The 14,930-nt window shown below is 38.7% G+C and overlaps 1 protein-coding gene across 4 annotated transcripts in view; it reads right to left on the minus strand.

Annotated features, from left to right (window-relative positions):
* SLF2 (SMC5-SMC6 complex localization factor 2) overlaps positions 1–13,022 on the minus strand; it is a 29,350-nt gene extending 16,328 nt beyond the window's left edge. For 3 of the 4 annotated variants that reach the window (XR_014026724.1, XM_081329817.1, XM_081329819.1), the window contains exons 1-7: positions 12,832–13,011; positions 11,336–11,383; positions 7,979–8,022; positions 6,272–6,858; positions 4,450–4,507; positions 1,941–2,761; positions 481–563 (exon numbers count right to left, since the gene is read on the minus strand). Coding sequence is in view for 3 of the 4 variants with exons in the window: in XM_081329817.1 (XP_081185943.1) it covers positions 481–563; positions 1,941–2,761; positions 4,450–4,507; positions 6,272–6,858; positions 7,979–8,022; positions 11,336–11,383; positions 12,832–12,938 (1,748 nt within the window). In the remaining variant the exon portion in view is untranslated. Of the gene's footprint in view, positions 1–480; positions 564–1,940; positions 2,762–4,449; positions 4,508–6,271; positions 6,859–7,978; positions 8,023–11,335; positions 11,384–12,831 lie in introns of all 4 variants that reach the window. The other variant, XM_081329818.1, reaches the window with a different exon arrangement.
* Between the last annotated feature and the right edge of the window lie 1,908 nt (positions 13,023–14,930).

Consider the following 14,930-nt stretch of genomic DNA (forward strand, 5'->3'; position numbering starts at 1 on the left):
TTACTACTGGTAACCTTTGCTTTAGTTTATTACTTATTCATTCCCCCCGCCAGTGATAAATCTTTATAACTGTCCTTTTATTTTTTTAAAAGTCTTTTATTAGCCATCCCAAGAAATAAGTTGGAAATATTTGATAACTGCCTTTTTGTGGTAATGTCCCAAGGCCACAAAGAGGAAGATTATCTCTTGCTCTGTCTGCTTGAAAGTATCTTACCTTCAATATCTATATGCTTTTACATTTTCCTGTTTTTTCTTCTCTTTCTAGGCTCCCCATACCTACGTGAAGTCAAGTCACGTCTTCATCTAAAAAAGTTCTTTTTATCTAACAATTAAGTCTTTCATTATATATGTAAAAACAAAACTTAGCTCAATTGCCAAGAGGCAGGTGAAATGCAAGCTACAGCCAAGTCATAATTATGTTATAAACAATAATATGTAATTGTATAAATAAGTATGGACCAGAAAGGTAAGCATGCATACCTCGTTAGCTGTTCCTTCTCTTTCAGGAGATTCTCCAAATGATTCATGAATGAGGCACCACGCTCAATAAAAGGTTTAGAAAGCTGAAGCAAAATTCCATGAAAATCATAAAATATTTTCAGACCACTGGTGGCTATTAAACTTAATATCTAAATTTCTTAGATGTTTATTTAAGAAAACTCTTGAAAGAGCTAAACACACCTGAAAATCAATTATAGTCCTTGACTAATGACCACAATTTAGCCTAAAATTTCCATTGCTAAGCAAGACAGATGTTAAGCGAGTTTTGCCCCATTTGACAACTTTCTTGCCACAGTTATTAAGTGAATCACGGCAGTTGTTAAGTTAGTGACATGGTTGTAAAGCAAATCTGGTTCCCCACTGACTTTGCTTGTCAGAAGTTCACAAAAGGTGATCAAATGACCCTGGGACATTGCAGCTGTCATAAATACACACCAGTGTCCAAATTTTGATCACATGACCACAAGTATGCTGCTTATAGTCATAAGGGCGAAAAATGGTCATAAGTCACTTTTTTCAGTGCCACCTAAGTTTGATTATTAAATGAATGTTTGTAGATCAAGAAATACCTATATCTTAAATGTACTAAGTGGAATATCAGAGGGGGGAAAACAGAATCTCTTGAAAAAAATTCTTAGGTTTGTCACAAGTCCTCTAACAGAATCCAACCTATTAACTAAAAAAGTTACTGAGCTAATCACAAGAATAAGTCAATATGGGTTTTTTTCTATGAGGTACAAGTACAAAGTTTCAAAAGTTTCCACCACTAGCACCATTGAGAAATAATTTTCTGGCAAATATTGCTTTATATGTTCTGATATCCAAAACTATTCTAATTTGAAAATATCTTCCCTTTTGCAATGGCTTCCTAACATATAATAAAGGTAAAGGTTACCCCGCACATGCGTGCTAGTCGTTTCCGACTCTAGGGGCCGGTGCTCATCTCCGTTTCAAAGCCGAAGAGCCAGCGCTTGTCCGAGGACGTCTCCGTGGTCATGTGGCCGGCATGACTAGACGCCAAAGGCGCACGGAACGCTGTTACCTTCCCACCGTAGTGGTCCCTATTTTTCTACTTGCATTTTTACGTGCTTTCGAACTGCTAGGTTGGCAGAAGCTGGGACGAGTAACAGGCGCTCACTCTGCTACGCGGCACTCGGGATTCGACCCGCCAAACTGCCGACCTTCTGATCGACAAGCTCTGCATCCTAACCCACTGAGCCACCGCGTTCCTAACATATAATAGATTCAATTAAAAAGACAGATGCTATCTTCATATTATAATGAGGGTTTTCTGGATTTTTTTATGTAAAATTATACCAATATTTAAAAAAATTAAAAAGGCTGGGAGCTGTACAAGTAAAGAATTTGTTTTCATGAGGATGTTTGTGCCTATGGTCATTGCACTAGATAGGACTTTTTAACCAAAGACAATTACTTACAGAAGCATTGTGTGTTGTAGAAATGGTGCTTGCTAGTTTATCCTTATTCATAGCTTCTTCTGACTTTTTTGCAGCTGGCCTGACACTCTGGAATAGCATTTTTTCAAAAGGGATGAGTGTGTCTTCTTCACTACTGTTCACGCTGCAAACAGAGGCCTCATTATCACTATCAGAAATGCTCTTTAATTTTTGAACTAACTCATATGCTTCATTGTTAGATTTATTTAAGTTACATGAAGAATTAGGAATAGTGTCACAAGTACAATCTTCAAGTGAGACAACACTATCACACTCTCCCAAGGAAGATCCACGTTGCTCAGCATTTTTTTCTGAAGGAACTGTAGAATCATTATTTCTTCTTGTTTCTAAATAAATAGGATGAGTAGATGTCTGTAATTTCTTCTTGCTAGTATCTGAAATTTGGATTTGGTCATTTTTATTTATAATGCATCCATATGATTTATTTTCAGCTTCAGATTTATCTACTGAAATAGGCAAGTCACTGCTAGACCAATCTATATCTGCTGGCTGGAAATTCTTGTGAGCAGATATTCTGTGTTTTGAGTAATTAGTATTATGGGGAATTTGCGAACTACCAAGTTTGTGTTTATTTAATGTCTGAACTTCCTGTAAATTTTTCACATTTGTTTTTGATGAAATCCTTTTCCGTTTTTTAGCATGTTTATTGTTAGCTATTCCAAATGAAGGTGTAGCACTGGAATATGCTGTAGGATTGGGCTGGCTTTTTGCGACAATAGTTTTATCAGAGCTTAATCCTGAATGAAACACATTTTTTGAAGATTGTGCTGAAGAAGACTCATCTGTAAAATAAAAACAAAGTGATGATTACACTGCATATTCCTGCATATTCCATATTAACTATTCAAATGGTCAAAATAATAATGAAAGTGATTATTATTTCCTCATTCCTGCATGCACATAAACAAAATGTATACTGTAAGCAGTATACATTTTGAAGCAGTAAACTTCAGGAAATTAAATGTGGGAACTGGGTACTGTATTTAATTCCCTAAAATAGTTCAATACTATTGTTATAAAATTAATAAATTATGAATAGCATGTAAAAAAATGTTAGGCTATGCATAAAGTTCATAGCTCAAGATGTAAGGGAAAATGTGAGAGATAAAAGAGTTACAAAACAATATCATTCAAGGTTAGAAGTTAGCATGTTGTGGCGTCCTTGGTGCTGTCTCAGCTTGGCTGTTTACATGTTATCCCTGAAGAGATTACCCACTTGAGTAAACAACCAAGCTCAGACAGTTCAACCTTAAGCTACATATATTCTCTTCTATAAGTATGTACGTTCCTGTTCTTTTAATGAGTTAAAAAAAATTACAAAGGTTTTTTAATCTACATTTTTTATTATATTGTGGGCCGCCTGGAGTCATCCCAAGGAGTGAGATGGGCAGTTCAAAAATGCAATAAATAAATATACTTGAGTTTATAAATGTAACTTTTTACATTTATAGGTCAGGTTAGTATGCAGATGATAATACCCAGTTTTACATTTCCACCATGGGCCAACCAGTGCTGCCAAGAACTCTTCCCAGTGCTTGAGGACTGTGGGGTCCTGAATGGGGGGGGGGGGGAAAGAGGCTTTGGCGCAACCCTAGCAAAACTGGATAGCTGTGGAATATAAAGCCCCTTCCCCCACTGATTCCAGAGGCTCCCCATCTTTAATTCTGCCCGGCATATAATTTATGTGACTTTGAGGGCCAGGCGCTCTGATCTGATAGGCAATTTAAAAGTTCTTCAAACAGTAGGTGGCAACTGTGGGTGGGAGTGGGGAGCTTTGCAAGGGTTCATCTTGTGCAACAATTGCATCCATTCCCGATCCAAAAAAGCCTTACTCATGGCGACTCATGCCTTAGTTCTTTCATCTGGACTTCTGAAACACATCTTAAATGGGGCTGCCCTTGAAGATCATTCAGAAGCTGCAGCTGGTTCACAATACTGCAGCACAGGAGTTTGACATTTCTTGATACATTTATATGCCACTGCAACTGAAGGTGATGGTTATCACCTATAAAAGCTCTAGTTGTGGGACCCCTGCTTGGCCCAGCAGATCTAAGCATAGACAGCATGTTCCATGTCCCTTCCATCAAACAGTGCCATGCTATTGCAGCAGTTGTCTTCTTTGTGGCAGCACCTGTCCCATGGAATAACAGCCCTCCAAAAATTGGATTGCTCTGATAGGGTTAAAACTTTCTCAAGGCTCTGAAGACCTGGCTGTAACTCCTAGAATTTGGTGGTTAGATAAGCTCTGCTTTTGATGTGAACATTTTGATTAGAGTGAGGTTTTTTTTCTCTTTAACTTCAGGCTTTGTGAATTACATATGAATGCACTTGTTTTAATTATTATATGCTGCCCTGAGTTACTGTTGTAAGAGGGGTGGTCATATAATTTACTTGAATAATACCAAGAAGTACTGAGCTAAAATATGTATTTTTAAATTTTATGTTACATCATTTATTTTTATGTTTGTACCTGAAGAAGATTCCAGTGAAACTGAGCTTGAATTTTTTCTTAAGAAATCTTTGGTGTCCTTAAAATAAGAATATACAGAAAAAAAGTTTTAGAATGTACAGGTAAGCTTTTACAGAGTATATATCTTTTCAGTATAGCAGATATTTCAGGATTAAACAGAACTATTACTTTTTATTTGACGCAGTTAAAATATTTATTTTATTTATTTTTATTTTAATAATATTTCTATACCGCCCTTCTCCCGAAGGACTCAGGGCGGTGAACAGGGCAAGAATAAAAATACAGAATTACAAAAATTAAAAAAGGATTAAATACATGCCCACTAAAAACAATCAATACAATATTAAAAACCCCGATAAAACAACAGTAAGAAAAACCCCACCAATCCCCCGTCAGGCCAGGCCGGCTTGTTCGAATAAAAATGTTTTTAGATCGCGGCGAAAGGAGCGAAGATATCACCTGTAGAATAACAGCATCTTAGAAGAAGTAATAGAATAAATAAATTTAGAACTAACAGATACTTTAAAAGATTCAGTTTGTAGAAAACCAATCAAGGTGAAGCAACTTTCTCCTGAGAAAATCATTAAATTGGCCAAGTTCAGAATTTGTACTAAAGATAGCCTGTGTCACAATTGTTAATGTCACACAACATAATAATGTAAAACCCAACTACATTATGGTTTAATACAATTAAAAATCTAATGAACATTTAGAACTTTTTTTGGCTTCTGGGTGAAAAAATGGCAGACTAAGACTCTTCAAAGGAGTGGAGACACAACATTGTGCCAAAGATCAGCACTCAGGCATTAAGCCAGACAAGGAAAAGCCTCTTGGGCTCCAGAAGACGACTGCAGAGTGGTAGATTTATGACTTGGAGGGCCAGCTGTAGAAGAAACAAGTTCACAACTGCAGCAGAGCCTGCATTAAGACACTGTGTTAAAGTCTTAATCCAATTAGGATTATAATTATTTTAAAGTTAAAGAGAAAATAATAGCTGCTTCTGGATTGTGCCATGTGGCCAGGAACAAAGAGGCATGCTCTGCTTCCCTAGTGTGAGCTCTGGAAAGCAATCAAGAGCTTGAGTTAAGGAAGTAGAGCAAGCCGTTCCATCTCTGATCTGTGTGGTGCAATCCTGGAATTAGCTACTTCTGGAGTGCCCACAATTCAATGCAGCCAGCCAAAACATGGTAGCTACTTCCAAGATTACGCCACATGGAGCAAACTGACCTTCACTAACCCTAGTTCCTGAGATCTTCAAAAGGTAAGGTGTGGGGCCCAACTGGGTGGGAAGGAGGCCCAAGACCCACAGGAACCCGGGGTGGGGGGAAATAAGCAAGGAGGGGGCACTGCAATATCCCTACAGTCAGTCATAAGGGTGAACGACTGCAGAGGTGCTACAGTGGCCATAATTCTGGATCCAGGTGGTAGTAATTTTGAGGGGTGTTTTCTGCTGTAACTCTCAACTAAGTTACCAGTTTTAGCCCTGGTAGTGCAGTGAATAAAGTGCAGTATTGCAGGCAAAACTTTGTCCATAGCCTGGAGTTCAATCCTGATGGGGTCAAGATTGACTCAGCCTTCTTTTCTTTCAAGGTCTGTAAAATGAGGATCCAGATTGTTGAGGGCAATATGCAAATAATGCTTCTATACTGTAAACTACGCAGAGAGTACTGTAAAGCATTATGGGCGATATCTAAGCCTAAATGCTATTGCTGTAAGTCAAGGATTATCTGAATTAATTTGCTATGCAGTTATTATTCTTGCATGAATAGGAAAAATAATTTCTAAAGATTTATTTTCAGAAACAAAAGTGCAGTTTTTTCACCTTCTCTTGTCTCTTTCTGCAAACAGTTCCTAATGATTTTGGAGATGAAGAACTAATTGAACTGTCTTGTGGTAACATGGAATAGACTGGTTTTTGACACTGAGTTTCGTGGCTCTGCTTCTTCAGACTGTTGTTTCCTGAAGTGGAAGCCCATTTATTCAAGCTTGAACCAGTTGTGTCTAGATCTTCATGTTCTGTTTTATGTTGTCTACTACTATTCTCTATTAAATGTGTTCTTGCCTGAACAGGATTGTTCTCATTTCTTTTCAAATTTGTTGTGTAAATATCTTTTAATAGGAAAGAACCATCAGGTAAGGCATTAGATACGAACAGTTTCCGAACCACAGGTTTTGGATGATTAGCCTTCAATATTTTGCAAACACCATTTTCTGGACTGTTTTTTTTCTCTGACTTAGCCTTTCGGAATAAAGCATCAATTATTGGGCTTCTGCCTGATGGTGAACAAGGCAATGTCTTCTTTCTATTTTGCTTTGAAGAAGATATGCTTTTTTTAAGATGGTCTACACATGAACCTGTATGTTCAGCATGTCCATTTCCTTTTTCTGGAGAGCACAACACAGTTCTGTCTTCATTAATACATGTAAAAGAAATGAATAACAAATTCAATAAACTTAAATTCTATAAACTTAAATTAATCATACACAATTTCTAGAATCTTATGGAGCATTCCAATGACCAGTCTGTCTCAAGACTATTGATAATTAATTTTTTTACATTTATTGAAATATATATATGTCTTTGAGTGAGATTATTTGAACAAGGGATTAAAACTGTATCACCTGCTAGATTTTTGAGAGGAATATCCCTCCCAAAACATTGTTTGGAATCTCTTTAGATAAGATTAAATCTTTCCAAAAGAATCAAGAGCATGCAAGATCCCAGTAATGGGTTCTTGAAGTCAAGAAATGTTGCTTGTGTATGGTCTAAGTCATGCAATTGAATTATATTTCACAGCAAGAGACATATCAGTTATAAGAATACTCACTGCTTAATAGTACCAATAAGTATTTTGCAGGTAAGAGAACACAGCATTTCAACTGAAATAATAAGAGACACACTGCCATCCGTGTAGATATATTTTCAGGCAATGTATTTTCTCTGGATATTTTGGATGGCAACACTCAATCTCAACTAGCATGAGCAGTTGTAGATAATAGGAAATGTGGATTAAAGGACAAACGCAGTAATTTAGTAAGTATTCCAGTCTTGGGACAGCTATTCCTGTGCACTATTATTAGCAAGTTTTTTTTAGATCTTTCAAGTCACTGAGCCTTGGAAATTTAATTACCTATATAACAGCATAATTCCATCCTAACGGTCAATAGAAGCGTCATTTGTTTTCACCACTCCTCAGAAAATATGATCACAAAAGGGAATGGAACTTTCGTGATATTGGTGGGAGAGGAGAAGAAGCAGAGGAATACACCAATCAGGGACTGTAATAATAGCAGTCCAGACCAAATACCTCACCATCACAGCACCCAACGTGAAGGAAAGTGGCTAAATCTGGAAAAATATTTCTTAAACCGGCTTCATTTCCAGTCCATTTCATGAGAGATAAGCAGCTGAAGACTGCTGTTCATAAAATCTCTATGAATCAATAAACACTGCCAACAAGCACAGAACATTATCTTATCATTATCATTACCAAAAGACACACTTGTATCTGAAAGAAACATTGCTTACCTGGTTTGGGAGTTGGTTTGAAAAAGTCAGTAATACATTTGCTTCTATAATAATAATAAAAAGAAACATAATAAAAACTTAGCAATGTTTGGAAAGGACATTTTAAAACACACAGTAAGTTGTCTTTCTCTATCAGATCTTTCTAGATGTACTGGAATCATATTTCCCATCAAGTCCAGCCAGCCATTGTAAACTGAAGGAGGATGATTTACTGCCAGGAAGTCAACAGATGACAACTCAAGTTGAATTATAGGAACACAGCAATCTTTAGCATGCTGAGTATTAACAAACAATACAGCTCTCTTATCAGACTGAATGAGATGTAATATTGTAACAGACTACTGATATTACAGCTTTGATTAAGTAACATGGACTCTTGCCACACATGTGGCAACCACGATCATCCCCAGTTAGGGTAAATATAGAATATTTCCTGTACTATAGCCTTAGTTCTGATTTCCAAATTCTAATTTTGGAAATCTTTGTTTTATTTTATTTTATTTATTGATATTTATATCTGAAAAGCAGTTTAAGAATTGGAGTGCAAGAATAAAAATTAGATCTTTGTTCAGAATAGCCTACCACACTGATATTTCGCTTTCCCTATTTCAACATTCAACTTTGGTTCACTTGTTTGAAGGAAAATTATTTGCCTTTGCTTCTAAGGCAGGGATGACCAAATACACCTTATGTAGAATTTTCTATCCCAACAGAGATTTTGGAGGAAGGAATGTCAAAGTAATAAATGAAAACAATTTATCAAACAATGGAAACTTGTTTTTTAAAATTTATTTCTTAGAGTATACAAGATGTTCTAAAGTATTTGGTTTGGGAAACACTTTGTAAAATTAAGAGCACATAAGTAAATAGTTTTGAATACAGCTTATCTAACAATATGCTGTTCCAATTCATAAGGACTTCAGATACGTCTTCTGCTCCATATAGCTCATTGTGTATTTTTTTTCCTTGATTCACTGTTTATACAATGCTACAGTACCCGCTCTTCGTTATATTTTTATGCACACCTTATTACTCAGAGCCAGCATGTGGTTTGGCAAAACTGTACATGAAAATACGTTATTATTATTGGCTGTGAGTAAAAACCTTTGTTTTTGTGAGTTGATATAATTCATTTTGATATCGGGTATTTAAACTGTTCTTGGATAAATTTTGGAATGAGGCCTCTTATTATTCTGATATTCAATATTCCTTTCTTTGAGATCTCTCTTAGCCAGAGTAAATCTGAGGAATGCCTTAAAACATTTGTATCCTGTCCAATTATTGATCTTCTCTGGTGAGATTTCCACCACAGAGCTTAAACCATGACTTAGAACTTAGCGAGGAACAAAAATCACTTTTGGCCCTGCTATTTTGAATATTCTGGGATTTGTGGTTGCACTGTAACAATTGAATTGTAACAACAGAAGAAACAGGAAAAGAAGGAAGAAAGCAGCAGCAACATGAAGACATAGAGTGCAACTATAGAGATTAAAGCATTATCCTGCCTACAAGTATTCTACAGAAATAGATAACAGATATTGTGAAGGGTATTCCCTTTTTTGGGTAATAATGCTTCATCATTCTTGTATTATTTTAATTTGTAAAGGTGGGAGGACTTTTTAGAATGCTGCACAATCCCTACTTGTAGAAATATTTTGCTTGATTTTTGCAAAAAGCAGCAAACGCCAGTGTAACCTTTTGCAACAAACTACTCCAATGTTTGCTGCTGATGGTTTATTTATAAAAACTGGATTCAATATGGAAGTAACTGGAACATACAACTATACTACATCCAACATACCACCTTACTATAATTCACACAACTTACTAAGTTAAAACCAAAAGCTTTCCGGAAACAAGTACGGTAAGTGCTGTAATGAGTCTTGGACAAGTACTAAGCTCACAGATTATGACTGAATTTGAAACCGTACATACTGTAGCACCAGCTGTTGTAAGTTTCTACTTTGCTTCTGAAGTCTTTAGGATTGAATATATCACATACACTATACCATGCACATTTCCCATTCTATACTGAAAATGCTACATTATTAATATAAATGTATTGCCGACAAACAATATCTGATTTGGTGTTTCTATCATTTTTTAAAAAATGTTTTTTTTACCAATTGTAAGAATAGCCAGAGTACAAACTGAAATTAGGAGGAACTGAAGTACAGTAATGACACTTTTTCTAATGAGCATTACAGCAAAAATCCTAGTGTCTCACACACTGAAAAATGTTGTAGAAGAAAACGGTCATATCATATGAGATTCCATTCTTAAAACTGAATAAAAAATCAGGAATAAACAAGATTTTAATAAACCCATCACAATGTTACTTTGTTTTACTGCTAATCTATTATAGCAAAATTAAACTGATATAAACTGTATTAATTACAACCACCTCATCAGATGGCTTAACTGCTAGGCTAACTTATATTAAAGAAAATACACTAATTGCCACTAATAGTTTAATTTAGGATATATTCCAGACTAGTGGTTTCCTAGCTGCTTGACAGCTGAGGGACCAACACATACACAGCCTCAAGGAAACGTTTGTGTTCTATGTGTAAAATAAAAGGCAAAGCTTCACCTGGCACCAGTGAGTTTATGGAGTAATGACTAAATGTACCAAATATGAGGAGTAAATCACATTCCTTTTTTTAAAAAAAGTATTATATATAGCTTTAATACTTCCTAGCCTTCTCCACATGTGCCGTGTTCCCTCAATTGCTGTGTATTCATACCCAATGGTTGGGATCAAATGATGCATTAAATCAAATCCCGACAAACCATATTATGACTTAGCTCACCTATATAATAATTCCTTGAGAATAAGAAACAGCATATTTTTCAGCCCTCTACTTATTGGTTACATTTCCCTCAAATATTAAGTAGTGCCAATGAAGTACTGCAGGGCATTCCATGTCAACAGTGCCAAAATTATACCATCAAAATTATACCCAAAGCTGCATGGGTATGCCCAGAGGTTCTACCTCCCATTAGTATACTTTTTTATCATAACAGAATTTAGAATTATATGGTAAGATTTAGTCTGCTTTGAATTTATGAAAAAAAACACCTCCCAAACTAACCAGGAAAACTTTCATTGATCATGCCAACTACTTGTATGCACTTTCCTTCTACCTTTAGTTCAGCATCTACCTTTTGTAGACATCCTTTACATGTCTCAGGCAATTCTAAAGCACTTTAAAATATTAAGCTTGCCTTTCAGAATATCATCCAATATTTGGCAATTTTCAGATTAGCTATACAGTGTGAAAAGTTTCTTTTTCTCATCTGAAAGCTAGAAAAGATTTTATATAATCTCAAGGGAAGAGAAAGGAAACGCATTACTCTTGCAGGTAGAGAGCAGCATCTTCTTCTCCAGAGTCCATTTTCTGTCTGTGCAACAGAGTGAGAAATGGAACTTTTTAACTATTTTGTACAGAACTATTTTTTCCCTTTATAGTCACATTGCTGCTCTTCCATATGGCGATTGCTAGTTTGTGCAAATTTCTGGGGCTACATACTAGCAGTACCTCTTTCTGGTTGCAACCCTATTGCTGGTATTCAACTTTCAATGTATCCATTTATTCTTCCCCCCCCCTGAAGTGGTTTCTCCTCAGGTAAGGCTAACTGCAAAAGCAAAGAGCCATTCCTTGCAAGCATCATCCCAAATGGAAGAGCCCAGCAAGAGTTTGTCCCTCTCCCCCCAACCCCAAATTCTTTAAGGATTGGAACGTTTTCTGTCAGATAATCCTTTCAAGATTAAGATAGGCAATAAACGTCCTACACGACTTTTTTTTTAAAGGGAAGCCTATAAACTACTCAAGGACCCGGCTTACAGGAATTTGTTCCACTTGAATAGAATAGAATAGAGCTGGAAGGGATCTTGGAGGCCTTCTAGTCCAGCCTCCTGCGCAAGCAGGAGAACCTATACCAGTGATGGCGAACCTTTTAGAGACAGAGTGCCCTAACTGCAATCCAAACCCCACTTATGTATCATCGGGTGCTGGGTGGGCATGGCCCATTGGGTGGGTGTGGCTGCCGTAGTAACAGCAGACTGGGTGAGACTAAAAAGTTCAATCAATCAATTCCCAGTTTGTGAGATCTTTTTTTTTCCCCCACGAGAAGTTGAAAGTAATTGAACCCTTTTTTTTTGCACACGGCGGTGGAGGCCTAAAGCGAAAAGGTTTTATGAAACCCAGCTGAAGGCCTAGGACTGGGACGACGGCGCACGTGCCCACAGAGAGGGCTCTGTGTGCCACCTGTGGCGTGCCATAGGTTTGCCACTACGAACCTATACCATCTCCGACAAGTGACTGTCTACCTCTTCTTAAAAATCTCCAGAGATGGAGCACCCAAGATTTCTGGAGGCAAGCTGTTCCACTGGTTGATTGTCCTCACTTAATTCCAGGCTGCTTCTCTCTTTTGATCAGTTTCCAGCCATTGTTTCTTGTCCTGCCCTCTGGTGCTTTGGTGAAAACTCCCCTCTTCTTTGTGGCAGCTCCTCAAATACTGGAGTACTGCTCTCAAGTCTCCCTATTTCTTCCTTTTCTTTAGACTAGCCAAACTTCATCCGGCTTCACCGAACAACACATTCCCACCCCCTAACCCAGGGGTAGCCAACCTCGGCTCTTTTATGACTCGTGGACTTCAACTCCCAGAATTCCTGAGTCAGCATAGCTGACTCAGGAATTCTGGGAGTTGAAGTCCACGAGTCATAAAAGAGCCGAGGTTGCCTGCCTACCCCTGCCCTAACTAACCCCTCTAGTTCTGGAAACGCAGCTGACCCTTCCGCTCCCAAGTCCCTCACGGGATATCTGATGGGAACAGTCACTCCCACGTACCTGGTATCCGCGGCCCCGCGGCCCCCCGACTGGAGATGCTGGCTGGGAGAACGCGCAGGAAGGCTAAGCTGCGCCTGGCGCCCGCTCCCATTACAATTCTGGGTCATGTTTCCAAATGCAGCCGCCCGCTTCGGGGCTGAAAGGAGTAATAGTTTCCAGGCTTTCGGTTCTCCATTGCACAACACCCCGGGCGAAAGGGAGAGGCGGAGGGGGCGTGGTGTTCCTGAAGCGGCACTAGGATTGGTCGACCTCGGGGAAGGGTGCTCCGGTCCACGTGCCGACCTCGAGGAATAGAAAAATACAGAAAGCCCGAGCGCTCCTCGGATTGGTTGCTACTCCCAGCCAACTTCGAACTCTGCGTCGTTACGTAGCTCTTGCTTGGCTTACACGGGGCGTTCCTATGGGGCGGGAGAGGGAAATGGTTGAAATTGGAGCCTCAGCGCTTTCCGGTGGCAGCGCTTCTAATAGGCTGGCGGAAGAGCGCGCGCTGCAGGCCAAAGCTTCTCGGATTCACGCCAGCCAGATAAGGGAGGAAAAAAGCGCCGCGCGCATGCGTGCAGAGGCCCTCGGCGTTGGGAAAGGGGAGAAAGAGAGAGGGATGAGATAGGCGGCGTTCTCTCTCAGCAGCGCAGGGATAAATAATAAATAAAGAAATAAGAGTGGGTAAATATGCCATCCCAAATGGCAACACAGCGGCAGAACATTGCAACCGCCCATTAGTCGTAAAGAGTCGTTAGATTTATTATCAATTACCATAATAATAATAATAATAATAATAATAATAATAATAATAATAATAATAATAATAATAATAATAAACCTTTATTGTCAAAGTACATGTGTACATTGAGATTAGCTGAGCCCCCCCCCCCGCTCTCTTCCCCCCAACACAGTGACAACAAACCCTCCATCCCACCACACTATGTGAACCAACTACACCACACACCGGCCTCCCAAGTCAATTCTGCATAAGATTATGTCCCATTTAAAAGCCTAACAGCCCACGGATAAAAGCTATTTTTCAGCCTGTTGGTACGGCTGGCTATATTCCTATATCTCCTACCGGATGGTAGGAGAGTAAAGAGTAAAGAGATAGCAGCAGTAACAGGAATTGACAGCCACCGGCTACAGTTTTTTTTCACCCAACACGCTAATTTAAGGATTCCTAAATTAATCCATTGTCTGAAACTGCACAAAAGACTATTTTATCTATTTTATGTTAAATTTATTAGAGCCACCTGGCTCCCATCATGGTTCTTGAGGGGGCATGCCATGGGCTCCTTTCTCAATGAAGCAGTTAGGTCCAGCTTCATATCACCTCCTGGGTGGCCATCAGCCAGAAGTGGCATGGATACAATAAATAGCTGGCTAGATTAGCCACCTAGACCAGGGGTAGGCAACCTCGGCTCTTTTATGACTCATGGACTTCAACTCCCAGAATTCTGACTCAGGAATTCTGGGAGTTGAAGTCCATGAGTCATAAAAGAGCCGAGGTTGCCTACCCCTGACGTAGACGATTCTTAACTCTTTAGGAGTTACAGATTCAAACTTACCCCATGTAACCACATAAGACTTCTCTTCCACGTATGCCAGTTCCTTGTATGTAACAATGTACAGCCTTTATATAGTTTTTCATAACCCCACTTATAGCTTTAGAACTCCCCTGGAATGCCTGGATACAAAAAATCTTGGCCCTTTTTGCATTTCTAGGAGTTTGGGGATGCCTAACCTCACCTCTTAAAATTCCTCAATACAGCTGTCCTGTCAGGCTGATTTTTCCAGACTTTAAGGGCTATAAAGGGACAATGGGTATTTTACCCATTTAATATTCCAAACACACAAAGGCTTACAGTGTAGCTCTACCTACTCCAGTGAAGTAATTGTAGGACTAATGTAGCTAGTTTTAGCCACAGAAACCTCATTTTGCTGAAAAACTTTCATGTTTCTGTCTTTAGAGTCTCATTTTTTTTCCCCAAGATGGCAGACGGACTCAGCTGAGCTCCGTGAGGGGTTTCGGCAACTTGGCGTCCCAGGGAGCCTCACAGAAGCGTTTTTACCTTCTGTGATGGGGTTTTTGGTCAGGTGGATGAGAGGTTGCT

The sequence above is a fragment of the Vipera berus genome (assembly GCF_964194415.1).
Source record: "Vipera berus genome assembly, chromosome: 5".
In the NCBI taxonomy this organism is placed as follows: domain Eukaryota; kingdom Metazoa; phylum Chordata; class Lepidosauria; order Squamata; family Viperidae; genus Vipera; species Vipera berus.